The 27,616-nt window shown below is 43.0% G+C and overlaps 2 protein-coding genes across 6 annotated transcripts in view; one reads left to right on the top strand and one right to left on the bottom strand.

Moving 5' to 3' along the window:
* IGF2BP1 (insulin like growth factor 2 mRNA binding protein 1) overlaps positions 1 to 7,362 on the bottom strand; it is a 74,834-nt gene extending 67,472 nt beyond the window's left edge. Inside the window, exons 1-2 of one of the 3 annotated variants that reach the window (XM_028751779.2) lie at positions 6,694 to 7,362; positions 4,937 to 4,997 (exon numbers count right to left, since the gene is read on the bottom strand). In XM_028751779.2, the coding sequence (XP_028607612.2) occupies positions 4,937 to 4,997; positions 6,694 to 6,868 (236 nt within the window). In that variant the 5' untranslated portion in view covers positions 6,869 to 7,362. The remainder of the gene's footprint in view (positions 1 to 4,936; positions 4,998 to 6,693) is intronic. The other 2 variants (XM_028751778.2, XM_028751780.2) reach the window with 2 other exon arrangements.
* The window catches only part of GIP (gastric inhibitory polypeptide), a 33,782-nt gene that overhangs the window by 1,657 nt on the left and 4,509 nt on the right, over positions 1 to 27,616 (top strand). The window contains exons 2-6 of one of the 3 annotated variants that reach the window (XM_077917355.1): positions 4,321 to 4,418; positions 24,278 to 24,415; positions 25,235 to 25,324; positions 26,432 to 26,572; positions 27,429 to 27,560. In XM_077917355.1, the coding sequence (XP_077773481.1) occupies positions 4,351 to 4,418; positions 24,278 to 24,415; positions 25,235 to 25,324; positions 26,432 to 26,572; positions 27,429 to 27,560 (569 nt within the window). In that variant the 5' untranslated portion in view covers positions 4,321 to 4,350. Of the gene's footprint in view, positions 1 to 4,320; positions 4,419 to 9,673; positions 9,778 to 24,277; positions 24,416 to 25,234; positions 25,325 to 26,431; positions 26,573 to 27,428; positions 27,561 to 27,616 lie in introns of those variants that run through there. The other 2 variants (XM_077917356.1, XM_028703803.2) reach the window with 2 other exon arrangements.

The following is a 27,616-nucleotide window of genomic DNA, read 5'->3' as shown; positions in this document are numbered from 1 at the left end:
CCCTTCGTTCCCTCTTCAGCTGAAACTGGTAAGAACTAAATACATGCTTATAATTCTCCTAAGGCTGCACTTTCCCTGAGACTTAGCCCTACTGGACATATTGGGACTTACTTACTGAGTAAAATGCATAGGTTTGGACTGCCTGTGCCTCTCTTATTTTAAAAATTTCAACCAGGAAGATCCAATTAATTCACATTACTCAAAAGGTACCAGGTCTAAGCTGAAGACAAGACATATTTTTCTTGATCCATGGGATCTCCCTCATGTGAATTTGCAGTGCGCCATGCAGAAAAAGTATGCATGGGATCAATAGAAGTGATTCAGCAATGAAGCGAGATGTGAAACTCTCCATGTCACATGTTGGCTCTCTAGCCACTTAGGGGTAACTGCTTCACACCAACCTTTCCCCATTTTTATTGCCTCTAAGTGGGGCTACTTTGGGGGCACATCTTTAACTCTATTAACAGTTCCTGGATTGGAAACCAGTCAATACAGTGGTATCTCAGGTTAAGTACTTAATTCGTTCTGGAGGTCCGTTCTTAACCTGAAACTGTTCTTAACTTGAAGCACCACTTTAGCTAATGGGACCTCCCACTGCTGCTGCGGCGCCGGAGCACGATTTCTGTTCTCATCCTGTGGTAAAGTTCTTAACCCGAGGTACTATTTCTGGGTTAGCGGAGTCTGTAACCTGAAGCATATGTAACCCGAGGGACCACTGTATCGCAAAAGAGATTTTAAGTCTACACGTCATTTCTGCCTTTCCTGTCCCTAAAACCCGTTTCATTTTATGAGCTTACTTTTATACCCCCAACAATTCACTAGGAAAGACACTGTTGCCTGTAACCAAAAAAATATATGAAGCAATACCAAACAGGTAAATCTACCAAAATAGGTATGCAGAAAGCAAAACAGAACCATTTTGAAATAGTACTTTTAAGCTCATTTAAGTGAGAGCTTTTAGCATGATTCCAACTTTCTTTCTTTTTGATGCAAAACAAGTTAACCCTTTTGTTGGGGAACTGAACAGTAACAAATTAAAGCAAATGTTTTTTTGTAGATTCTCCCATTAAACTTAAGGCTGCAAACCTCTACACACAATCACCCTGGGAATAAGCTCCATTAAACTCAATGTGACTTCCTTCTGAGTAGGCATGCATAGGATTGCCCTGTTTGTTCCTTGTTTGTTGTAAGGATAAAAAGCTCACACACGATCTTCAGCTAAATTTGTAGAAAACTACACATCTACTACAGGATCTAAGCTTTCACATGTTCTGTTAAAAAGAGCCTAACTTAAGACACTGCACATGTATTGACAAGATGCGTTAAGCAAGTTTTCTCATAATTCTACAGAATTTAACCCCAAACAACAACAAAAATCCTAATAAATAATAAGTGTGCTACTTTTGTGAATAATAAAGCTTAGCTATACCTGTAGAAAAACTGCCTTAAAACTATTACATGCAACATGTCCCTATTAGTTAGAATTTTGACTACAGAGGTATAATCACTGTTTCCTTAGTTACTAAATTTCATTCTCTCTATGCTAGTCACTTCCAGTCTTTCATATTTGGAATGTTTGCTTGATGGATTCACTTAATTTTCCCTCCTCTCGTTCTTATCCATTCACATTTGTCCTGGTCCCCCACCCCACCCCACAATTCTATCCACTTCAATCTTTTCAGTCTGAGACACCCCACCCCTAACCTCCAAACATTTCTTAACATTCTTGAGTCCTTAAAACATCTTCGAGGTTGTTTTAATTAACCCTTTCCACCACCAAAGGAATTTGCTGACTTTTAAGGAATAAAATGGTAAAAAAATCCCCCCATGTCCTTTTTTCAATGAAGTTATAACTGAAAACACACATGCCAAACACACAAAGTCTTTTTAAATATATATAAATCTACACTCACGTTGCAACTCGGGAGTACTTTCTTGTAAGTAAATGCAACTTTTAACAAGAATGTCAAGATTAAGTAGAGATACTGCAGTCTCAGAAAGACCCAACAAGACTTCTCAAGTGCTTTACTTGTATGTAGTTCAGTTTTTCTAAGTAGGAAATCGCAAATTTACTTATCCATCTGTGCATCTCATATATTAAGAAAATGTTAACTCTGTGCTTGGTATCTCAACTTGGTATTTTTTGAGCTTCATTTTAAAAAAATATAACATCCTGCAACAACCAATTCATAAAAAACTAGCTGAAATCATTCACAATTGTGGTGGAGATAAGCCCTTTTAGATATATCCAGGACCAAGCATTTTTACAGAGGCTAGTAGCACATCCAGCACATGTTTTAATTACTATTTAAGATAGCCAGGTGGGAGAGTTTATAAATGGTAGGCATGCCATGTCAATGGCAGTGTAGATTATAATCATTCCTAGAAATCATTCCTTTCAAATCTGAGTATTTTGGGGCAACTTCTAGTAAATGAGGCTCAAGAAATAAGCCAAGCTTTATTTATTTTTAACTGTGGTTTTACTTCATTAAAAAAAATAAACTGAAAGGATACAGATCACCATGCCTCTGTTTGGCTAGAATTTTCTTCCACTTAAAAGGTGACTTTTTTAAAAAGGTTTGGAGAGAAGGGGGAAACAACTCTCACAGTTATTGAGACTATGCTAATCATATTTAATTAACTAGTTGGGTATCATCCCAAACAAGAAAATCAAGTCTCGATACAAATGAAAGGAAACACCCCAACCCTGTAAAAATTCAAGCTAGCAGAGTATACATTTTTATCAATGGAAAAGTGATCTTGTATGAAATACAGGCTCTCCTTTCTTGCCCTTAATACCTTGCCCAAAAGATTCAACATTTTTACTCTCACTTCTATAGGAAAGAAATGCAAAATCCCTGTTGGGAAACTATTGAAGTCACTTTATCACACATCCTGAGCACAAGGTTAAAAATGTATTTTAAGGGCTGGAATAAAATAAAAATTTTAATATTAAAAAAAAAATGTATTTTAAGGGAACCTACAAATAAAATCCTGGCATGCAACAGATGACGTCAGACCAACTCTTCTAAGGAAGACTTTGAAAACTCCAACATGGCCACTGACTATTAAGAAGGCAGATGTTTAGATGCATGGAGGTGAAAATATACCCCAGTGATAAAAAGTCTGGGATCTGTTTGATTTCTCTGCCTCAAGTCTACCACTAGGTTTAATTTTTCTTCCTACTTACACCCATATAACCACAATGTGCTTTGAATTACAAAATCTTTCAAGTGATTAATTTGTATATGGTAGATTTCTTAGCATTACTTAGCAAGACTTAAGAGAATCAGCAACTCCTCAAAATCATCAAATTTCTATACAACTGACAGGCTTTTTTGAAAGTGCTGAACAGGAAACAAGAATAATCAAGTTCCTTTTCTCTCCCTCCAACACCCAATCCCAGCTCCCAAATGTTTATTTTGCTTTGTTTCATTCTAGAATTGCCTGCCCAAAAACCTTTCTCCCAATTGTCATTTAAAACCACAGCTTCACTGTGTACCATGCCACAAAGACAGTTACAAGCACTATTGATCACCCATTACACAAGGCCCATGCCTGTTGCTACAATAAAATAAATTATCGAATAGATTTTGGAGCCTTCCAATCCAGAGGGAGCTGAGGGAAGTCATTCATAAAAAAGAAATGTTATCCTCCATCAGCACATTCTGCTACAAAGTTTGAAAGTCCAAGATATCTACACTCCCCAAAAGGAGAAAGAGAACTTGTGGTGCGAATCACAAAACAGAATATATTGAACTATATAGTAATAAACACTCACATTTCACCCCACCCCCTTTATTTTTTAAACAACTGCCTGGAAAACACAAATTCACACTGAATTCTGGTGGAATAGCGCATTATGATGTTTGTGTCTCCTAGATTTCACAGGAATGAAGAGTAATTGTAACTTTTCTCATGTGATTTTTGCTTCACCATGCCTATCCAAAACTGCCATTTTTAATCCAGGCAACCAAACCATTGTACAAGCAGAAAAGTACACATACTGAATATGTTAATACCACATTAAAGCATGATGAGATAACTACATCTCCACCAAGGTGTAAAGTTTGAGAATTATTCAGAAGGGCAGCAAATGAGAAAAAAACCAATACATTAAAGCATTAAAACAAAGCATTAAATTAAATTAAAACAAAGCATTAAAAGGTTGCATTGCAGAGGAAAGTCTGTTCAAGTAGGTATTTATTTACAGTAAATGGCCCTGAAATTTACAGAAGAGCACCTCTGCCTCCCAATTTTCAAATTCCCTCTGAATATACTGTATTCTGATTTTCTCTCTTTTCTCTCTGGTACTTTAAGGGGGCAATCCTATGGGCAAGATCCACCAGGATGAGCTGCACAGGATACAGAAGTCAAGCTCAAGGCCCCAACCCTGGCTCAGCTGAAGATACATCAGAGTAAGTTGCTCAGTCTGGATGAGTTGAGGCTTGTGTAAGTCTCCCCAAAAGGGGCGTGGTGGGGGTGGGACCAGAGACAGGGGCTTAAGGCAGGATCCTAAACCCATTTGGCTCAGACACGTGATCTGGCAATACAGTGTAAAAGCACTATTTTGAAAGTTTTCCCCTCTTTCAGGATTAAGCAGAGCAGCAGCCCCACTGCTAAACAGGGTTTGGATTTGGTGTGATTTTAAGACATCTTAATTTACACCAATTTGCACCAGCTTCTTGCATAGGATTGCTCTGCAAAAGTAACTAGGAATTTGGATGGGGGTGTGGATCAAATTAGCCACCAATTTTGTTTTCTGCTCTCTTCAAAATAGTTTCCTTTCAAAGCAGAGATTGAAAATGCTAATACACCTAGTTTTGTCTGCACAACTCTGGGGAATTTTAAAAACACGGTTTTCTTCTTTTCCTTTAAGCAGACATGGAATTTTCTCAACATGGAAAATTTTAAAGAAATTAAACAACTGGATTACCTTTGCTTTTTAGGTACTGAGTGTTCAATCTCAAGTTGTTTTCCATTCAGCTCCACTTTGCCTAAAAACACAAGTGTCTTTTTTTAAAAAAACATGTACATAAGGAAACCTGGACACCATTCTCACATACAGCTCAATTTTGCTCCCATTCCTCATATTTTAATTCAATTTTATTGGGGAATTCAGATTGCCTTCACCAGAAATCCCACTGCCTTGAGAGGTGCGTTTTCCTCTGGATAAAACAAAAAACTGGATTTCAAATTGAGGGGACTAAACAATGGAAGAAACCAATAATGGAGATTTCCCCATGACCCTACTTTTTGCACATTCAATTCATTCCTCCTTCACATGCTGGAAGATCTATTTAATCACAGGAAAGGCAAATTTAAGATTTGCAAGGCCTCTTCCGTCGATTTATTCCACCTCAACTTGTTCGGCTGTATCTTTTTCAAAAAAATTAATAAGAAAATCCATGAAAACTGTATTCAGCTGGGAAGAAAGAACGTGAATCTAGAAAAGGATGGGGAAACTAAATTCTGATGTGTTCCTTTCGAGTAAGAGGGCAAAAGAGGTTTTTCCCCAGCAAAAAGCAACATCAGCTTTGCTTGCTAGTTCCTCTCTGCCTCTTCTCAATCTCTTAGCAGCATGGCGACCTTCGCGCTAATACACACATCACATGCCCCAGGAAAACCCAGTTTAAAATCAAAATGGCCAAAGTCCAACAACTCCCGTCTTCCCTCCCCACCTCCCACTTCCAGAGGAGCCCCTCTCCCATCCCACAAAACACCTCACACTCTTTTAAAGGACAAAAATAGAGCATTTGATCCCATGGCAAAACCCAAATGGCCTTGCAAGACGAACCACCGAGGCCGGGGGGGGGGGGTTGATCATGGAACCTCGATTTAAGGGAAAGGGGCTTAATATTTTGATTTGATTCCCCCCTCTTTCATCTCCAGAGAGAGCGTGGGCTGATTTGTGGGAGGGGGGCGTCCAAAGACTTCCCGGGAGGAAAAGAGAAAACTGTCATTCTCGCCCTTTTTGTGTGCGCGTTTTCACGTTGCGAGGGGGTTTGCCAAATTTTACCCTTTTATATATATATTTTAAAAAGGTGAGTGCTAAAAAAAAACGACGACGGTTTAAGGGGGATCCACTATGTTAGAAGAGGAAACATTCTGGGTGGGAGGGAGGAGGAATTCAAACAAATAAAAGAATTATGCGATCCCTCTAGAAATCCACTGGAAGCAGATGGAGAAATCCTAGGCCCTACAAGTTGTGTATTACGCAAGACACACAAGAGACATGGTTCTCGACTCGGGGTCAGATAGACAGGGGGAAGGGGGGTGCAAAGCTGTGTGTGTGTGTCCCCAACTACCCCAAGTTGCGGATGGGAGGGTAATGGGGGAGAAATACGAAACGAAAGTGAACTTTCATTGATGACACCCCAGAGGTAGAAAAGAAACAGGGCGGAAGACGCACGAGTACGCGAGAAGTGTGGCTGAACGCATCTTTGCAAAACCACATTGTGTGGATCTTGGAAAGGGAAAAGAGGGTCGCCAGAACTGGGAGCGCTAGGTAGTTACTACTGCTGCTGCTGCTGCTGTTGTTTTAAAAAAAGAAATGTGTTTGGATCTATAAATTTTAAAAAAAATTCCACAAAACCCCCACAAAAACAAAAACAAACTAAACCCACTACGGCTTCAGAAGGAGAGAGCGGGGGGATGGGGTGGAGAAGAGACAAGAGAGATCCATTGGCTTACCAGAAAAAGTTTCGATGGCTTTCATGGCCCATTGCTCATCTGGGCAGTCGACAAAGGCGTAGCCAGATTTCACCAAGAACTGGCCACTGAAGGAGATCTTGTGGTCGTTGAAGACTTTCTCCAGATCCGCCGGAGTCACGTTCTCGTTGAGGTTCCCAATATACAGCTTGTTCATGGCTGATGCGTTTTGCACAAAATGTGGGGTAGGTCCAAAAAGGGAGGGAGTCACGGGAGGTGGGAGGGAAAATATATTATCTCACACACCGGGGTGGGGAAAGGAGGGCGATGGTAGGGGGGTGGGTGTGAAACTTTCAACAGATTCTTTAAAAAAATAAATCCTACCTCTCTTTTTTTTTTTGGAAAAAAAAAGTTTCTTATTCAATCTTGTAGGCCCAGCAAGTAGGAAAAGCCTGTTATTTTGGGTGTGGGGAGGAAAGGTGGGGGTGATCTAAGAGGAAAGAGGGGGGGAAATGTTCCCTGTTTTACGGAATCAATGGGGCTGGTGGGGCTGGATGCAACTTGCTATGGCGGTCTTGGGAAAATGGCTCTTTTTTTTTTTTCCTTTTCCAGCGGCCCCCCAACTCCTTTTGAGTCGCAGCTCATGTGTCACACTCACACACACTCACACACACCACATAGGACGTCTCTGAGGCTGAAGGCAGCCTTTGGCGCCGCCCCTAAATAAAATCGACCTGGAAAAATGAGTGAAAATGTTTGCAAGAGGAAGCCACGTGGTGGAGCCCCAAAAAGGGACCACCCCTCCGAGGGGAGGGGCGCGCACGCACCGACAGACGCGCTCATGTGCAGAGGCGCGGCAGTTTTCCATTGCTCGCCCTCTTTTTTTTTTCCTACCCCCCCAACTGCAAATACTATTTTATTTACATTTTGCACATCTTTCCTTCCCTCCTCTTAAAAACAACAACCCGTTTTCTCCATTTCCTTGTAGAATCCAAATCTGTGTAGTAGGACCACCTCTCTCGCCTCCTCCCCACCCCACCGCTTTTGCTGGAGGGCTGCGACGAGACCCAACCCCCATCGCGACCCCCCTCCCCCCTCTTCCCCCAGCCGGTTCTCCCACCCTTCCCCCTCGTGAGCCATGAGCTTCTTCTTAAAGAGTTTGAATGAGATTTTCTGGGTGTAAACTTAATTCAAAGGGCGCTCTGGCTCGCCCCGAGGAAAGAGGGCGGAGGAAGGAAGGAGAGCAAGCAGGCGCGCAAGCTAAGCGCGCGCGGTGCACCCGGAGCTTCGCTCTGCCCATCCGCGCGATTTGGGGATCGCCTTAGGAAGGGGGGGGGGTTGAAGAGAAAAAAAGGCGAAGATGACCAGATGCGATCGTGGGGGGTGGTGAGCATGGACGAGAGCCATATTGGAATTTGGTTTGTGTGAAGAGTTGGGGAGGCATTATTAGTGCAACAGTAATTGTAGAACTACTGTCACATAGATATGTATACAGTATAATAGATATATGCAGATGATAGATAGATAGATAGATAGATAGATAGATAGATAGATAGATAGATAAGATATAAAATGGAAACGTCCTGTGGGTGGCTGTGATACCGCAGCACACGATCTTCATTTGTGCATCCCGCGGGCCAGAAAGAAAGGTTCACACGTTTGCGAACTTTAAATGTCACGTTAGCGTTTCTTAAGAAAATGTGGCGGGTGCGTTGGAAACGCACGAATCTGAAATGGGCACTTCTCCTCCTCTTTCCATCCAGCTGGTGCTTCTCCTCCGCAAGCATAAAAGCGATTTAATAACCACAATAATAACCATGTATCAACCCTGTTAGAACTTTCTGAAATAATAATGATGATGATGATAATGTTGTGTACTGACTAGGCAGCAGCTCGCTCCAAATAGATGGAATGCAAACGCAATGCTACCCGCTCTCCTTTGCCTTGCAACTTTTCGATTAGTAGTTTTCCTCCTAAACATTTGTAGGTCTCCTGTTTTTGTTTTGGTTCGTCAATAAATACCTCACATATCAGCAAAAGGGCAAGAGGAGTTTAGGGTCTAGGAAAGGGCGAGGGCGGTTGTTGGACACGGCGCCTGCAATATTGCGCGAGCAGGCATTTGGTTCCATGAATGGACATCGGTGGGAAGCCATCGAAATTAAATATATATTTCTCCACCAACCAAAAGGGCGCCGATTGGACGGCTGCTTCCGCTTAACCCTTGTCTCGCACGAGGCAACATGTGCGCCCCGTCTCCCCCGATTCCTCTTCCTTCTTCTTTTTAAAGTCATCCTTCCATGCGCGTTCTTTTTGGGGTGGGGGAAGATCTGGATCAATTTATTGAAATAAAAGAGAGGGGGGGGTAAAGTTTGGTTTTATTGCCCCGATGCTCTAGTTTAAAACCCTGGAGATCTGAGGGGAAACCCCCCCCCCTTATTTCTTAACGGCCCGAGCCTACGGCACGCTTACTCGGAAGTAAGTCCCCCCTGTGCAAAACGGGGCATGGATAGCTAGCGGTGCGCCTTTGGCGAGGCGCGCGAAGTCGCCAAAATCTATTTCAGTCACTTTCTGCCAGGGATCAGCAGCCGAAGGATGGTTTCCTGAGCAGGGAGTGGGGGACAAAGGGGAAGATGGTGGCTCGCAGCCCTTTCCCACCCGCCTCCCCCTCACTTTTAATGCCTCCTTTCCAGAGGAGGAGGGGGGTGAAATTAAAGGGTGTGTGTGCGCGCGTAATAGCCAAGTTGGCTGTGAAGAGGCGCCAATTGTCCCTCTGCAACGCTGGTCCCTGCCATTATCCAGGAGGGATGGGGGGCGGAAGGTGGTTGTGGTGGGGGGAGGAATCTTTAAAGCATGCCAGTCACAACCCACCAATCCAAGGGAGCTCTGGGGGGCGGAGGAGGGGGTGGGAGGGAAATGGCAAGGTGGGGGATGGGGCGGGAGAGGTGGTCTCGCCGGAATGTGCTGGCCCTTTAAATGGCTGCTGGGGGAGTGTCCGCGTGTGCATGGCCCCAAAAAAAAAAAGGAAGAAAGAGAAAAGAAAAGCCGGCTGGAGCAGAACTATTTCGTTCGGAAGCTTGCATTGCACAGAGTTGTGAATGGAAGGATTTGAGTTATCAGCATCATCAGGTTTCTGATTCCTCTCTCTCCCCCCCCCCCCCGTTTTTCTTTTCTTAAGAACAAACATTCCTTTAAAATGCACACACACACATATCACAAACGTGAAGTGAGTGGGAAAGATCGATTCTCCTGATCGAACGAGAAATGTGAGGCACGCCACCACTGCTAAAATTAAATTCTGCTCTAGAAAAATAGGTACTTAGCCATTTAAGTGGGGGAAATGGTAGTCGCTGGACTTTGATCTTTTTAAAACATTCCGGAGATACATTATTAGCAAGACCCACGTTGTGTGTAAATAGAAGCATAATCCCCTAAATGCCACGTGTTTTCCTTGCACGGAGATCTTCCGTAGCCATTTATTTGTTTTTGAGCCTTTAAGAAAGTCAGAGTGACCTACCAGATCAGGTTTCGATTGCAGCCCAGGTCATGTGCTTAAAATGAAAACCCTTCTTTGATTAGTTTTAAAAAGAACAAACAAACAAAATTGTTCCAAGGCTTGGAGATAAAGACATATTAAGAAATATTTAAACTTTTTCTCTTGGGGGTTATTGTTCGATGGATAGATGCACTTTTTCTGTCCTTAACTAGTATAGATATTTATGAATGAGTATCCAATGCTAGAAGAGAACAATTTTGCAACTTCCCTAAAAACATTTATTTCTAAAATTGTTTTACTTCAGAAATGTCTATGAACATGCAAATATTAAAGATTGTTTGGAGAAATGTTGAAAACTAGCAACTTTCTCAACCCAATTAAAAATATAGAATAGAATGAAGTTTATATATTCTCTCGGCTCTAGTAGGCAGACCCTTTTAAATGCACATTACAGCATGAAAACACGGAGATCCTATCTTTGAAATAACTACTAAAACCAGCCTTACCCTCCTGATTAAAATCTCAAATATTTTTCTATCATTCATTGTTCCCTCCCTTTAAAGAACAGTTGCTTGTAATCAAGAGGAATTTTATCTACATGCCTGTTGGTCCTTTCAACTGCATAATCTAAGATATCTTTAATTGCTTTTGTCAAACACAAGTTACTAATCTGTATTTAAAAAATACACACCAGATTTTAAATGTACAGACAAAAAAAGCACACACTAGAAGAATACATATCCTAATTTAAAATAAAAGTCATTTATACATTCTCATTTAATATTCTTGATTGTTTTGGTTTATCTTAATGTGTGTGCACCATGCATTTATTCTGAAGTCATTGCATATATTATGAAGTCAGAGTAAACAGCCTTAAAACAATCTTAACATTTTGACCCAAATGTGTAAAACTGTTTCTTAAAAATTAAAAAATTAAAATCCATATATAGATGCCAATTGCAAAAGCTTATGCTGCAATAAATTTGCTGACCTTTTAAGATGCCTAAATACTTAATTTTTTCCAACCAAAGAGGAAAGACTTCAGTTTTGAAGGGAAAAAAATCAATGTCTCCTCCAAATATATGATATTTAGGGAATGCTCAGAGAAGAGGCAGCTAAAGCATTTTCGAGGAGAGTCAATCTGTAGTCATTCAGTGCAAAAAAGTAGCACAGAAAAACTGGTGGAGGCTTAAAATTTGATCACTGCATATTTTAGTGAATTAATATCCCTCCTCCCCTTTCCTTTAATCCCCCCCCCCACTTCCTTAAAGAGCAATGTTGCCACTAACTGAACCAGAACTCCAGTTTTGGATACTACAACCAATAAACAGATTTCACTCTTGCCCTCAGTTTAATTCAGGGTTTCCTCTATTCCTTTCATAGTTATTTTAACTTGGTTACATTACTGAAAGTCACTCTAGACAGCTGAAAGAGAATAGTCCATTTAAATGAGAATGCCTTCAAGTGGAAAACCCTGAGTGATTTTTCTACTGAAGTTATTATTTTGAACCATTTTCCATTAGGATGTTTTCTTTCCTGGTTTCTTTTTATATCTATTCATAATACCATCTCTCCATGTTGTCCCCATTGGTTTTCAGGTGTCAACAACTTATTTCCATATTTCATAAACATGGCATGGCTGTTATTATCAAAACTGTTTTCTCACCACCTTCACAATAAGCCATTAGGAGTTTGCCATAACAATGGGAAAAGGTGCAAATTTATTACAAATCAGATATTCCAATTCCTCCTCACCACTATGAGCTGAATAAAGAGCATGAAATCACAAAAACAACAACACAAATCAGATATTCCTGCTTATATTTTAGCTACCTTTAATGGATTTTCCAAAGATCTCTTAATTTCTAGCACATTGCTTTCAGTTCTACTGTTTTGAAATTGACCCACTGGAAGGTATAAATTCATCAACATTTTAAAAAAGTAACTTTCTAATTACAAAACATTTGCTGTGAGTTTGAGGAAAACATGTACACTGCATTAAAATACCCATTATATAAAACATAGTATTTTTTGCTCTAATGAGGCATTTAAGCTCTAACATACCTTAATCTTAATTTGATTACAAACTGAATTTCAACAATTCAGATATAAAACAAGAAAAGGAAGTGTTTTTATTAGGAAATGCTTCACAAAGACATTTTGCTTTACATTTGGCATGGAACACAAGGAGTTAATGCTTGGAATTTGCAGAATTACATCACTTGATTCTAGACATTTGTGAGACACACTGATCCCAAACATGTTTGTTTCATTTCAACTGGACTTCCAGGTACCCATTCTTTGGGCAGCAGTCTGCTTAATTCATATCTCCCTTTTTATGGAATTGGTAACTTTGTTTAATAGGTTGTGTCCCCCCCCCTTCCCTCCCCTCTCTCCATAAGTTAACAAAATTTAAGGCAACATTTTGCTAAACATAGGAATTGCCGAATCAAAAACATGATCTAAAATTAGAACTGCGCATATTTTGTAATTAAATCAAGCTATTCAAATGTTTCAAAATAAAAAAAAGCAAGTAACTAGCAGAGCTTTTAACACCTTTAATCAATATAGTTACAGGTAGGTAGCCGTGTTGGTCTGCCTTGGTCAAAACAAAATAAAAAAAATTCCTTCCAGTACCACCTTAGAGACCAACTAAGTTTGTTATTGGTATGAGCTTTCATGTGCATGCACACTTCTTCAGATACACTGAAAACCACTGGTTTTCAGTGTATCCGATGAAGGACTTTTTAAATTTCGTTTTGAATAAATATGTCACTATAATAGGAAATCTCCCCCCCATACTATGAACATCACCTTCTGATGTTCATGTTTTGCCACTAATTACAGGTTTTTGATTATACTGTGTTTAATAGGCTTGATTGCTGGTCAACTTAAGTGATTTTTTTTTCAAAGAACTAGTTTGACTGCTCTAAATATCTGGAGAAAGTTTTTCTGTATGGGGCACATTCATTGAAATGAGGGCATAAAATCTCAAAGAAAATAAATGTGAGCAGCATTCTTATCATTAAAAAGCTTTCGAAAACAAGTTTCAAAGATCCCCTACTAGACCGTTGGGTAGGTCAGGACCTGAAATGCGTGTTGTGCAGTGCCTTTTGGTGGGTCAAAGCAATGGCACTGTCGCAATTTTCTTTTTATTGCTTAGCTTTAAAATACAGACACACTGGTGGGCTGGAAAGCAAGAAAGGAGCTTCCGTTTTCCTCTAAAAGTTCTTCCCTCTAATAGTAGCCGAGGAAATTTCAACCAGTACAGCTTTTCCCATTCCTGACTGGTAATACTGAACCTGAGTTTTTTTCTTCTACAACACTGCTGAAATTGAAGAAGTCCTTTGTAGCTGGTCATTTTAGAGGAGGAAATGGTTGTATGCAAACACATAATTGAAATTGGGTACCACACAGGTTGAGATTCCTAGTGATAAGGTTTTGATAAGGTTAAAGGCTTCATACACGTCATATATGTAAAGCACATTTAGAGTGCATTCTGCCCCCCCCAACAGAATCCTGGGAACTGTAGTTTGTTAAGGGTGCTTGGAACTGTAGCCCTGCAAGGGGCAAAGTACAATTCCCATGATTCTTTTGGGGGTGCTTTTTTAAAAAAAATGTTTTTTAATTCGAAATTAAACAAGACATATTATCCAAAAACATATCACCCTTGTTTTGCCCCCATTTTTCCTCCCTCCCCCCACCCTCCCACACAATACCCCCCCCCCCGACTTCCCTCAGTTCCAGTCTTTGGTTTCTCTGAGACTGCTGTTTTCTGCATGTTACAAAGTTGTATAGATCCTCAAACTATTTAGCTGATTATTATCAATAAAAAGTTTGTGAGTGTTTATTCAAAACCTGCCAAGGAGTCCAGTTCACTTTGTTGCATCTTCAGATACTTTGTAAAGGGTTCCCATTCATCTTTAAAGTCACAGTTATCCTTATATGTCAGTTTTGCCAGTTCTGCATAGTCCGTCAATTTTTCTTGTCATGGTTCTTTAGTTGGGGTTTCTTCAGTCTTCCATCCTTGTGCTACCAGAACTCTCGTGGCCGTTGTCGCATACATGAAGATGTTTTTCAGCTTTTTTGGCAGGTCTTTCCCTACAATCCCCAACAAAAATGCCTCGGGTTTTTTAACAAATGTTTTGGGGGTGCTTTAAATGTATGGTGTGTATGTTTAGGCTACACTTCAAAACGTACGCAAAATTCCAACACGTTCACCTGACGTGGGATAAGATGGGATCAAGATACCAAGCTTGTGGTCCTCATGACTGATGCCACTAGAGAGAATCGGATTCTGTGACTTTTACTCATTAACCCACCCTGTAACCCCATGTTCACACATTCACCATGGCAAAAAAATTCCCTGATGCCAGCATCCTGCTTTTAATCCACTCCCCTCTACCAACCCTGTCAGCACCGGCTGATCTAAGCAGTGCAACAGTCCCTGGTGTGTCTTCCATCTTAGAGAGCCTGCCTATGTTATTAGCATCTTAACGCCTGCCATGATTTAGCTACCCCACCCCAAACCCGGCAATAAAACCTACCACAACCTTGTTTAATTTGTGGAAGTCTCAGAGTTGACAACGGTACGGTTTCGTGGTTGCGCGTGTCAGTAGCCTAACTGTAAACACGTGCGGCAGAATTCCTACAAGCATTTTTAGGGATTTCCCCACGAGCAAAGGAAAATGTAGGAAAATGCAAGCGGGAAGGTGGGAATTTCAGGTACCATATATCCTAACATCATTACGCTTAGGAGTTCTGATACGCCTCTGAAATGCAAGGCAACATCACCCCTAACCTCCTCTCTTAATGTTTTATAAGTGTGGTATGTTTCCCATTATATGTATTGTATGGTGAGTTTATACCCCTGTTTTACAAGCAGTCTGCTTTCATTTGTGAGGCGGGAGGCGAGGGCCCAGCGTCTTATCCAGAATGGTCCACTATCCAACCCCGGTGGCTGTTTTCCTCCCACCCGGTGCTACTTGAAATGTCTGCGAGGAGAAAAACAACACAGAGCAGGGAGAGAGAAGAGAATGGAGAAGAAAAAGTCCCGCGAGCACATCTGTGCTTTCGTCTGCCCCCATCTTTCTTTTGCCCATCTCCTACATCGAATCATCAGCTGGCTGCCACCTGACGGCAATTTGCTGTGGCAATACAGCTTCCCCTCACGGGTGAGGCGACTCAAAAACTCCCTGTTGAGGCACATCCACGGGCATGGGGAACTTGGGACCACACTAGACCTGAGGTAAATCGTGTGACTCTAAAGTAAACAGCAGGCTGAGGGGAAGTCACCCTGTGGGGAGAAGGGTTTCACTCTTTCCCTCCCTGCCACAGCCTGGACAAAAATCCCTCTACCCCACTGCTTGCTTTTCTAGGGAAGCCTCCATTGGTGCCAATGGGAGCTTTCCTGGAAATGCAGACAGCAGCTGCAGAGAGATTTATTTCGAGGCTGTGTGCAAGGAGGGAAAGAGTTAAACCTGCCTCCCAACGGGGTAGATGGGTAGCTTCCCCTCCACTGCTATTTACACAAGAGAAGCATTTCTTCCAGTGCCCAAACATTTATCACCTGCACAAGCAGAGCAGAGCACAAAGGCAATATCCATCCCTTGTATGTCCCACCAGGACCCGGTATTCAGAGGTATACTTCTTCTAAACATGCAGGCTCCATTTAACTACCATCACACCAAGAACCACCAATAGACCTATTTCTCATGAATTTGCCTGATAATGTGCGTTGTTGTTTTTTTACCATTTTAGTGAGTCGCTGTCTCTGCATTCTCCAGTTCGCTGTGCATTATGTGAAATAGTATGTCCTTTTCTCTGTTCTGAACCTGCTCTCAATCATCTTTATTGGGTCCATCTAATATGAGAAAACGGGACGCGGGTGGCGCTGTGGGTTAAACCACAGAGCCTAGGACTTGCTGATCAGAAGGTCAGCGGTTCGAATCCCCGCAACAGGGTGAGCTCCCGTTGCTCGGTCCCTGCTCCTGCCCACCTAGCAGTTCGAAAGCACGTCAAAGTGCAAGTAGATAAATAGGTACCACTCCAGCGGGAAGGTAAACGGCGTTTCCGTGCGCTGCTCTGGTTCGCCAGAAGCGGCTTAGTCATGCTGGCCACATGACCCGGAAGCTGTACGCCGGCTCCCTCGGCCAATAAAGTGAGATGAGCGCCGCAACCCCAGAGTCAGCCACGACTGGACCTAATGGTCTGGGTTCCCTTTGCCTTTTGAATATGAGAAAGAGACTTATTTGCTCTCTTGGTCCCATTTGTAATGATATAAACCTTTCTCCCCACCAAACCATAAAGTAACTAGACATTTTAGCCTTTCTTTTTTTAAAATACAAAAGGTGTGCCAGCCCCTCGATCATTTCAGTTTCTCCCTTTTCTGCTCTGCTAAACATCATTGCTGAGATAGGTCAACCAGAGAGCTGTATATAGTAATCTATATGAACATGCATTGTAGATTTATATAAAAGCATTACCAATAGTGGCAGTTTCATTTTCAATCTCTTTCCCTATCATTCCCAACAACTGCCCTTTTTAAAAAAAACTGAACACCTGAATTGCTGTTTGCACTGAGATATCCACTATCCTAAAACTTATTTCTTTATATCAGATTCATTTTCTGGTTATTAATATTATTATTATTAATTTTGTGTAGCACTTTACACTTCCTTCTAGCTAATCTCATCTGCCATGCTGTTGTCCATTCATTCAGACTAGAAGAATCCTTGGGAGTTTTCCATAGTCTGCTTTGGATTTCAGCATCCTGCATAATTTAGTGTCGTCTGCAGATCTGACTATCTGACTGCTTCCCTCTGACACCAGATCATTTATGACAAAGACAGAGAACCTGTGGCCCTCCATATGTTACTGGACTCCAACTCCCATAAACCGCAGCCAGCATGACCCATGGTTCTGGATAATGGGAGTTATAGTGCAACAACATCTGGAGGGCCACTGGTTTGCTGTTCTAGGATCAGTGTTCGAAATTAGGCAGCCGCCAGGCATTTTGCACCTGACTATCAGCCACATTTTAAATAGTCTGTGCCATCATTAAGAAAGAGAGGTCAGAACAGGCCAATATATTTGTATTGGATCAAGTGACTTTTCTTCTTTAAGTTCTCAGAGTTCTTAACCTAGCTCATGGTTGCCATCCGAACTAGCCAGATGTTTAACTGAGAATCAATCACAGCAACTAAATGTTCCATTTTTGTGATTGTAACCTTGGTTTAAGGAGCCATTAGCAACAAGCTTATATATTGTGCGTTTCTATCACTGTCTAGATATATGAATATGTTGTCTAGCACCATTCAGAAATACTGATCTCTGGAACGCCCCGCTGCTTCCTTCCCTCTGTTGTAAAATAAATAAATGACCATTCCTTACTGTCTGCTTTCAGTACGCTAATCAGTTGCCAATCCTCTTGTCCCAACATTGTTTGATTTCCCTGAGTTATTCCTTTTTTGGAAATCCAGGTTATTTGTCAACTAAATTGTCCAGGGATGGGGAACCCTGATGCTCGACTCGAACTCCCATCGGTCGCAGCCAGAAACCCAGAATAACAGGAGCTGCACTTAAGCAACTAGAGAGAAGGGTCATAGCTCAGTGGTAGAACATCTGCTTTGCATGCAAAAGGTCCCAGGTTCAATCCCTGTCATCTCCAGGCAGGACTGGAAGAAAACTCTGTCTAAAACCCTAGAAAGCCACTGCCAGTCAGGGTAGACATTATCAAGGCATATGGGCCAAGGGTCTGGCTCAGTATAAGGCAGGTTCCTAAGTTCCTAACATGTGGAGAGCCACAGGTTCCTCACTCCTTGGATCATAAGAAGCTGTGTTATACAGAAGTAGACCATTGGACAATCTAAGCTTAGTAGCACCTGCACTGACTGGCAGCATCTCTCTAAGACCAATAGCATCTCTCTAGAGTTTCAGACAGGTGTCTTTCCCATCCCTACCTGAAGATGTCAGAGGTGGGACCTGGGATGTTCTGCAGTGCTGTCAATTAACCTGGGACTGGTTAGTTTGACAGATCTGTAATTTCATCATCATCATCATCATTAATTACATTTGTATATTGCTCTTCATCTGATCATCACAGTGTGATTCACAACATAAAAATACAAAAAAACAAAACCCATTAAAAACAACAACATCTTACACTGTTAGTCTTCTGATACTCAGATAAGGGGGCCAATTGTATCTAGGGTGAATATTTCTGTTTAAAATTCCGTCATTTAAATTTTCTCAAATGTTTAAGAGTTTAATTTAGTGGGGAATTATGTATCCCTATGGATCCACGTGTGCAGGTGAGCAACAAAAATAAACGTCTTGATGCCTGGATTCAAAATGTGGGGCTTGCATACAGAGAGCGTCAGTAGCAGATTATTAAACTCAGAAAATGTTGAACAGCAATAGAACATTAGGAAAACAACAACAACAACGTTTTTAACAGAATACTCAATACAAGATAAAACATCAGACATTGAAACTTCCCTAAACAGGACTGCCTTCAGATGCCTGAATACATGTTGTTAGACCTTTTTATACCATTTACAATGCTCCCATCTTTCTACCCCTATTGAAAGGAACAGACCACACAGTTTAAAATGCTTTCCTTACAGATTAATAGGTCTGATACATGTGTTGTTCCATGCAGCTTCAAGGAGAAGCACAGGCAGAACACTGTTGGGTCACAAATACAGAATATATTTCCAAACACGTGCTGTAAACTCAGGAGCAAGCTTACACATGCCTTTCTTCATTACATGATGCACAGAGAGATGGAGAAAGGAAGTAGAAAGTCTTCACTTCCTTCCTCTCCAGAGGAGAGTGGACGTGACCTAGCGGAGTATATGTAGCAATACAACTCTCTGGTGCTTTACCCCTTCATGCACAAAATAACCCTACGCTTGCTAGTTGTATTTGACTGCAATCTCCCACACATTTTTCTGAACTCTCTAGGAATGGCATATGGCTCTAATTAAGCTTGTAATTTGGCAGTTAGCTCTAAAACATCCTCTTTTATCACAATTTCCCCCCCATACTGCTCTTCAGAACACTCCCACCCACAGAGAATTTTCCCCTTCAACGTTTTCCATTAATTCGAACAATTAATCTAGCCTCTCCGCAATCCTATCCTGCATCGGGTTAATTGACCTGGTTAATTGATCTAAAAGATCAAGACCCCCCTACTTTAAAAGTTTGGTTTTATCAGTTGTTTCAGAAAAGAACACATAATAACTTTGGAGAAAGAACTGTCGGGCGCAGACATTTTGGAGACTTAGCCGGAGCTAAGAGCTCTTTAAAAAAGAAAAAGTCAAGCTGAAGAGTAAAATACAGTGGTACCTCGCAAGACGAATGCCTCGCAAGACAAAAAAACTCGCTAGACGAAAGGGTTTTTTGTTTTTTGAGCTGCTTCGCAAGACGATTTTCCCTATGGGCTTGCTTCGTAAGACGGAAACGTCTTGCAAGTTTGTTTCCTTTTTCTTAACACCGTTAAGACAGTTGCGACTTGACTTCGAGGAGCAACTCATAGAACGCGGTGTGGTAGCCTTTTTTGAGGTTTTTAAAGACTTTGGTGATTTTTGAAGCTTTTCCAAAACTTTCCCGACACCGTGCTTCGCAAGACGAAAAAAATCGCAAGACGACAAAACTTGCGGAACGAATTAATTTCGTCTTGCGAGGCACCACTGTATCTCATCATTCCCTCTGCTCAGTGGTGGCTGGTAAATGCTGGAGCTTGTATAGTGGTGAGCAGTTAGGAGGCAGAGGTGACTTTTTCTGGTATTCTCTCCATCCTCCTCCCTTGCAAATATATGTAAAGGTAAAGGGACCCCTGACCATTAGGTCCAGTCGTGGCCGACTCTGGGGTTGCGGCGCTCATCTCGCTTTATTGGCTGAGGGAGCTGGTGTACAGCTTCCGGGTCATGTGGCCAGCATGACTAAGCCGCTTCTGGCGAACCAGAGCAGCACATGGAAACGCCGTTTACCTTCCCGCCGGAGTGGTACCTATTTATCTACTTGCACTTCGAACTGCTAGGTTGGCAGGAGCAGGGACCGAGCAGCAGGAGCTCACCCCGTCATGGGGATTCCAACTGCCGACCTTATGATCGGCAAGTCCTAGGCTCTGTGGTTTAGCCCACAGCGCCACCCGCGTCCCTTGCAAATATAGAGTGGGCACTTAAATGTTATTCTCAAACACAAACATCAAATATTTCAGACCCAACCACTGAGGAGAAAAGTTGGAAACCTAGAATGTCTAGGCAGAGGTGTACCTAGGCTGGCTTCCTTGCACTCTTGGCAAGGAGTTGCATCACAGCCTCTAAAGCTGGGAGAGACCATGGACCAGAAACTCAAAAAATTGCTTTTTATCTCTTTTCGCACTCCGCTAGTGACTTCCTCCACTGCCACTGAGGTTGCGTCTCCTCTGCCCTTCCTCCTCTCCTCCACCATCAGGCACTCTGAGACAAGGGTGAAGAGGGACAATTTTTGCGCCTCCCTGGGTCTGCATCCTTAGCGGGGGCCAGCCTAACCAACCCCTAGATATGTCCACTTCTAGGTGTCAGCATTAGGCAAAAAAGGGAAAGGACCCCTGGACGGTTAAGTCCAGTCAAAGCTCACTATGGGGTTGCGGTGCTCATCTTGCTTTAGGCCGAGGGAGCCGGTGTATGGCCACAGACAGCTTTCTGACTCATGTGGCCAGCATGGCTAAACCGCTTCTGGCACAACGGAACACCATGATGGAAGCCAGAGTGCATGGAAACACCGTTTACCTTCCTGCCACAGTGGTACCTGTTTATCTACTTGCACTGGCGTGCTTTCAAACTGCTAGAATCGCGGGGATTCGATCTGCCGATCTTCTGATTCGCAAGCCCAAGAGAGGCTCAGTGGTTTAGACCACAGCACCACCCTTGTCCCACAATATACTCCCTGCTAGTTCCTGGTGCTTCAGAAATGTCAGCAATTGGTCATTTCCCCATATTTGTCCCCATACCTCAGGTTTTCAATCTGCCCTTTGGAAAAAACCCTCAGCTGAGCAAACGAGCCCACTTCTCAAGAGGGAAGGAAATATGACAATCCAAATTGTTTAATTTTTAAAAACAAAACAAAACGGAGGCTGCCCTGCCGCAGTGGTACCTATTTATCTACTTGCACAGGCTTGCTTTCGAACTGCTAGGTTGGCAGGAGCTGGGACAGATGAACAGGAGCTCATCACCGTCGCTCAGATTCAAACTGCCACCCTTCCTATTGGGAAGCCCAAGAGGCTCAGTGGTTTAGACCACAGCACCACGCTGTGATCCCCCCCCCCAGTTCTGCTTACACCAAGAGAAAGAGATGGAAAAGCCACCTGGGAGTTTTTGAATGAGAGGAAATGTATGAAGGTGGCCGCTGTAGTCTAGCTTTGGATCTTAGGGTGTGAAAGAATAATGATAGGGCTTTGCCCTACCTTCCCCTAGTGATCTGCCTCCACAGTCTCCACCTCCAGAAATCCAGGGAGCAGTACTGCCCAGGTGGGCAAAATATCACCTCCGATGCATAGGAGGAAGGCTTCAGCAGGCTTGCTGGAAACCCCAAGTTTGCAGGAACTCCAGAAATAGCCCAGTAAAGACTGATCATGTTCAGCACACAGCCGCAGAATGCTGGCTAAGCGGAAAACTTGGGAAGAACACCAGAGTTCCCTGGGAAGAGGGGTTGACCATTGAACCACTCTGCCAGTTGCAGATCTGTGAGGGAAACAGGGGTCTCCTAACAACTCTCAACTTTTTAAACAAAGGACGCTTCCCAGAATTCTTTGAAGGAAGCCCTGGCTGATTAAAGTGCCATCATAGTACTTTAAATGTATGATGTGAACATGGCCTTGGTTGAAAGCTTATTCCTATGTTCCTGTGATGATCCATCAACATTCCCCCCTCCAACAGAGCCAAGGGGTGGGGAAATGGAATAATAATAATAATAGTTATAGGAGCATTTAGACGGGTGTATAGCCAAACACTTCACGGTTGCCAGTGTGGCTTCCTTCCCTCAGGCATTATATTAAAAGGGCACGATAAGATGTTTTTAGAGCAATATTGTGTTTCCCAAAGCAAATCCACATACACACACACACCCCACCTCCCAGCTGATAGGATGAAAGGGCAAACGCTTGCTCACGGCAGCAGGTCTGTAATATGGCTAGATATTTATTTCATGCTATTAACTCCCCATCTTGCAGTAGCACTTAATGAAGGAGAAGCAAATGCACAAGCAGTAGCACTTTGCGGAAACGCGATAGGATATCTGGCTTGGCCTGAGGTGCAGTGCCTGGAACGCAGGCCATAAAGTCATTGGGCTAAAGAGTTCCCATTAACCGACTACCAGCCTTGCTTACTGCGCCTAGATTGGCTGTTTGCACATAGCTACCGTTTCACTTCGTGGCATCATTCCAGCGTCATCTGGGCCTTATGCGCTGGGCATTTGTTTACTCTCCAAACACCTCAGGAAAAGATTGTGGTCCTACAGTGGGATAGGTAAAGGTAAAGGACCCCTGGATGGTTAAGTCCAGTCAAAGGTGACTATGAGGTGTGGCGCCCATCTCGCTTTCAGGCCAAGGGAGCTGGTGTTTGTCCACAGACAGCTTTCTGGGACATGTGGCCGGCATGACTAAACTGCTTCTGGCATAACGGGACACCGTGATGGAAGCCAGAGGGCATGGAAACAACGTTTACCTTCCCGCCAGAGTGGTACCTATTTATCTACTTGCACTGGTGTGCTTTCAAACTAGGTTGGCAGGAGCTGGGACAGAGCAACGGGAGCTCACTCCATCACGGGGATTCGAACCGCCGACCTCCCAATCGGCAAGCCTAAGAGCCTCAGTGGTTTAGACCACAGCGCCACCCACATCCCTTTACTCTGCAGTGGGGTACCAATAGTTCAAAGTGCAGCTCTGAAGCAGGAGTAAGTAAAATGGCAGGCTGCATGCTGTGTGATCCATTAGAGTTTAGGCACATGCATTGGTCACAGGTCCATTCTCTCACCGGTTGGAGTTTTAAACTGAGTTCTTAAACTGAGTTACTACTGTACAGTGGTACCTCGGGTTACAGATGCTTCAGGTTGCAGACTCCGCTAACACAGAAATAGTACCTCGGGTTAAGAACTTTGCTTCAGGATGAGAACAGAAATCGCGGGAGACAGCGGGAGGCCCCATTAGCTAAAGTGGTACCTCAGGTTAAGAACAGTTTCAGGTTAAGAACAGACCTCCAGAACGAATTAAGTTCTTAACCTGAGGTACCACTGTAGTTGATACAGAAAACCCAGGGGTCAAAAGGTCACCCCAAACCCAATGTTGCCTTCGCTCATCCCTTCACTGGGGAGCCCAGGAGCTGGGTGGAAGCTGGAATGGGCAAAGACAAAGATCATCCTCTGTGTGTCCTGCGCCTGCCCTCTCATGCCAGGCAGTATCATGGGATGTGTCACATGACACATCATGTGGCCGGGGGGCAAGTTAGCACTGATGCCCCATAAGCAACCTTATTCATGTATGTATATAACATTTTCCTAATTTTCACCCCCCCACACACATAATTTGAAACCTAGAAAGCACAGGAAATATTTGATTCATACCAGTGATTTTGACATGTGAGATAATCCAATACTGTACAGCAATTTTAATCAAAATCTGAAATGTAGGGGAGGGGAGTTTTTTGTGTGTTTTTTAATGTGGTGATCTGTTGTGGAACAACCCCGCTGAAGGGGTTAACAGTGGTTACCCAGACCTCGTTTGCTGGTTGCGAAGGGGGCCCCATAACAGTTTAAGCTTCAGGGCCCCCCAAATGTAGGTCTGCCACTGGTGGGTTGTCCATCATTTGTTGGCTGAAAAGGTGGCAGCCCAAAAAGCAGCCAACAAGGGAGGCAGGTCACAGTCAAGGCAACTTGCATGGACATTGCCTACTTTGGACTGTTAATTAACAGAGGAATGGTCTTGGGGAAATTTGGATGCTTAATGGCTTTAATTATAGAAAATGCACCGGATCTTCATTTTAGCAACACAGCAAAAGTTTAATTGCCATGAATGCAAACATGCTTTAAAAGGGCATTTTCCTGCTCCAAAGGTCAACAAACCCAGAGTAGCTTTTAATCTGGTTTGATTAGGTGCAGGGCATCCTGTCTTGCTTCGCGGAAATGGCTTTGCTTTGTCACACCCTTGGGTATATATAAGGAATCCTCAAGGCTCCTGTTGGATGCCATATGCTCTCTGCTCCTCAACAACAGCTTTGACAGATCCAAAAGGTAAGCCTCCTTTAAAATTTATTTCAACTGCATAGGAGCTGAACCACACCTTATGTACTTAACACACCAATTTTCCATCACTTCTGCCAGTTTTATTTGTAACTGGACTGCGTATTTTCTGTTAATCACTGTTTAATCTTACTGTGTAATTTTTTGGTTTGAATTATGTATATGACCACCCTGGGACCTTTGGGTGAAGTGTGGATTATAAATATTTTAAATTAATAAAAATTAGTAACATTAATAAAAACTAATAAAATTAATAAAAATTAAAATAATAAAGAAATAACTATAACTGTAACCTGGAGGGGGTGATCTGGAAGCTGAAAAGTAGTAGGCAGGAAGAAGAATGTGTTAACCTTTGTAGACTGTCATTATTTTGGGGTGGGATTGAATCACAATCCAGATCGCACCACTATAATTGATTGGGAGTTCTTCTGCAACAAACGCACTTTCCCCCAAAGTTCAGATTTTCTGCTGAAAGTAAAGTGATGGGGAAATGCAGTGGAACTTGTGGGATAGCAACATCATCTAACCTCCCCACAAACATATCAGAATGATTGCTCTTTAAATAGCCACTTTGTCTAATATCCCTGCAAACAAATCAGGAGGGGTGCTCATCTGCAAGTGACCTCAAAATTAGTCATATTCAGAGCAGATACACTGAAATCAGTGTGTCTGAGTATGACTAACATTTGATACCTCACCCCAAGTCACTAAAGCACAGCCATCAAATAAATCCTTTCAGTGGCAGTTCAGAGGAATCCCTCCCCTCTCCCCGTCCCATCTGACACACCATGTACTGTTTTTAAATTACAGAACTCAAGCTTCAGACATGAAGTCCTTCAAAGTTCTCTTCCTCCTTTTGGTCTCTGTCAGCTTTGTGCTGATGGAAGAAAATGACTCAAGGTAAGTGTATGAATAGGGATACCTGAGGTAGTCTGTCTTTGTGAGTTCTGAACTGACCTGATCTGCACTTTTTAGGCTAAATGTGTGGATTGAAATTTAACTATCCGTGGTTCTCCCAAGGATGAGGAGAAACATGTACAGTGGTACCTCGGGTTAAGAACTTACAGTGGTACCTCGGGTTACATACACTTCAGGTTACATACGCTTCAGGTTACAGACTCTGCTAACCCAGAAATAGTACCTCAGGTTAAGAACTTTGCCTCAGGATGAGAACAGAAATAGTGCTCCGGCGGCGCGGTGGCAGCAGGAGGCCCCATTAGCTAAAGTGGTGCTTCAGGTTAAGAACAGACCTCCAGAACGAATTAAGTACGTAACCAGAGGTACCACTGTAATTCATTCCAGAGGTCTGTTCTTAACCTGAAACTGTTCTTAACCTGAAGCACCACTTTAGCTAATGGGGCCTCCCGCTACCGCCACACCGCCGGAGCACAATTTCTGTTCTCATCCTGAAACAAAGTTCTTAACCCGAGGTACTATTTCTGAGTTAGCAGAGTCTGTAACCTGAAGCGTCTGTAACCTGAAGCATATGTAACACGAGGTACCACTGTATCTGAACTGAGCATCTTGCTAAGCTAAAGTGTTTTCTTATGCTAAATCAGCTTCCGGTCCACAGACTAAATTAGGCCCACCAATATTCCTAATTTGTCCTAATTTCCAACCAGCCACAGATTAAGCTGCAGTTGCAAAGGAGCAATCAGGAACCTTATAGAGCATTATTGGTTGTTCCTTTGCACCTGTGGCTTGCAATTGGTGCCATTTACATTTGATGGCAAATGCAAGCAACACTACCAGAGTCAAATCCACCCGGGACTTTCTGATCAATGCTCCTGATAGAATCTGAGGTCTCCAAAAGCAGGGCGGCTTGCTCCCAATCAGCTGTGCGGCTTGCATTTGGCAGCAAATTTCAACCGTCCCCTTTCACACATAGTCCGCAGAGAGTTCTCCACAATGGGATATGAGCCGAAAGGAATTCCCCATCCTTTAGCTAGAGTGCTGTTCGAAACGAAAGATGAGGATTTTCCCTATGTGTTTCTGTTTTGCTCTTAGAGAAAACACAAAGAACTCCAAGTTTCTGCAGAGACGGTATTCAGAGGGGACATTAGCAAGCGATTACAGTCGAACTTTGGACAGCATGATGAAGAAGAACTTTGTGGAGTGGCTCTTGAACAGGAGAGAGAGCATGACTGAGTAAGTCTATAGCACAGGTGGTTCATCCAGGATTTTAGGGAAAGCACTGGGTCAAACTGATGTTTGGAAGGCTGAGTAGGAAGGGAGGAACGCAGGTGAGAAGGGAACACTTATTTCTTGTCCAGGATATTGCCTTGTTCCACTCCATGGGCTAGCATTCTCAAACATGGACCAGTCTTAAAATACCATAAGTCCAATGGGGCTGATCAGTTTGGATGCGGTTGAGGAAGCCTGACTTGAATACCTTTTTTTCCCTTTATCAGGCTTTTTATTTGCTCTTGAGTTATACCTAGGTAGTCGGGGCACTTCTGACCACCTTTGTTGGCATAAAAGGTAAAGGTAAAGGTAAAGGGACTCCTGACCATTAGGTCCAGTCGTGACCGACTCTGGGGTTGCGGCGCTCATCTCGCTCTATTGGCCGAGGGAGCCGGCATACAGCTTCCGGGTCATGTGGCCAGCATGACTAAGCCGCTTCTGGCAAACCAGAGCAGCGCACGGAAACGGCGTTTACCTTCCCGCCGGAGCTGTACCTATTTATCTACTTGCACTTTGACGTGCTTTCAAACTGCTAGGTTGGCAGGAGCAGGGACAGAGCAACAGGAGCTCACCCCGTCGCGGGGATTCGAACCGCCGACCTTCTGATCGGCAAGTCCTAGGCTCTGTGGTTTAACCCACAGCGCCACCCGCGTCCAAGGTTTGTTGGCACACCTTGGGATAAAAGAAAAGCAATGTGTTTGCGGGGGGGGGGGGAGAGAAACAGGGGGCAGATGAAATGGTCTTAACAGAGCTGAAGCATTATAGCACTCCTCAGGATCTCAGATTCTCAGGGAGATGCCTTTTGTGTATGTTCCCCCAGTAACAGAATTGACCCATCCAGGAGAGATACCGAACTCACAGCATTAGATACAAGGAATCAAGGCATTGAAGCTGGATCTCAGGAGGCAATGGACTTCATCAAATGCATTCTGCGAAATATGGGGAAACAGAGGTGAGCTCAACAACTTGTTTGGTCTGCAAAGGAAGATCCTGTTTCAGCATAGAATA

This window comes from Podarcis muralis, chromosome 13 (genome assembly GCF_964188315.1).
Source record: "Podarcis muralis chromosome 13, rPodMur119.hap1.1, whole genome shotgun sequence".
Lineage (NCBI taxonomy): Eukaryota > Metazoa > Chordata > Lepidosauria > Squamata > Lacertidae > Podarcis > Podarcis muralis.
Note: the sequence above shows the minus strand (reverse complement) of the source record. Positions and strands in the feature narration are given on the sequence as shown.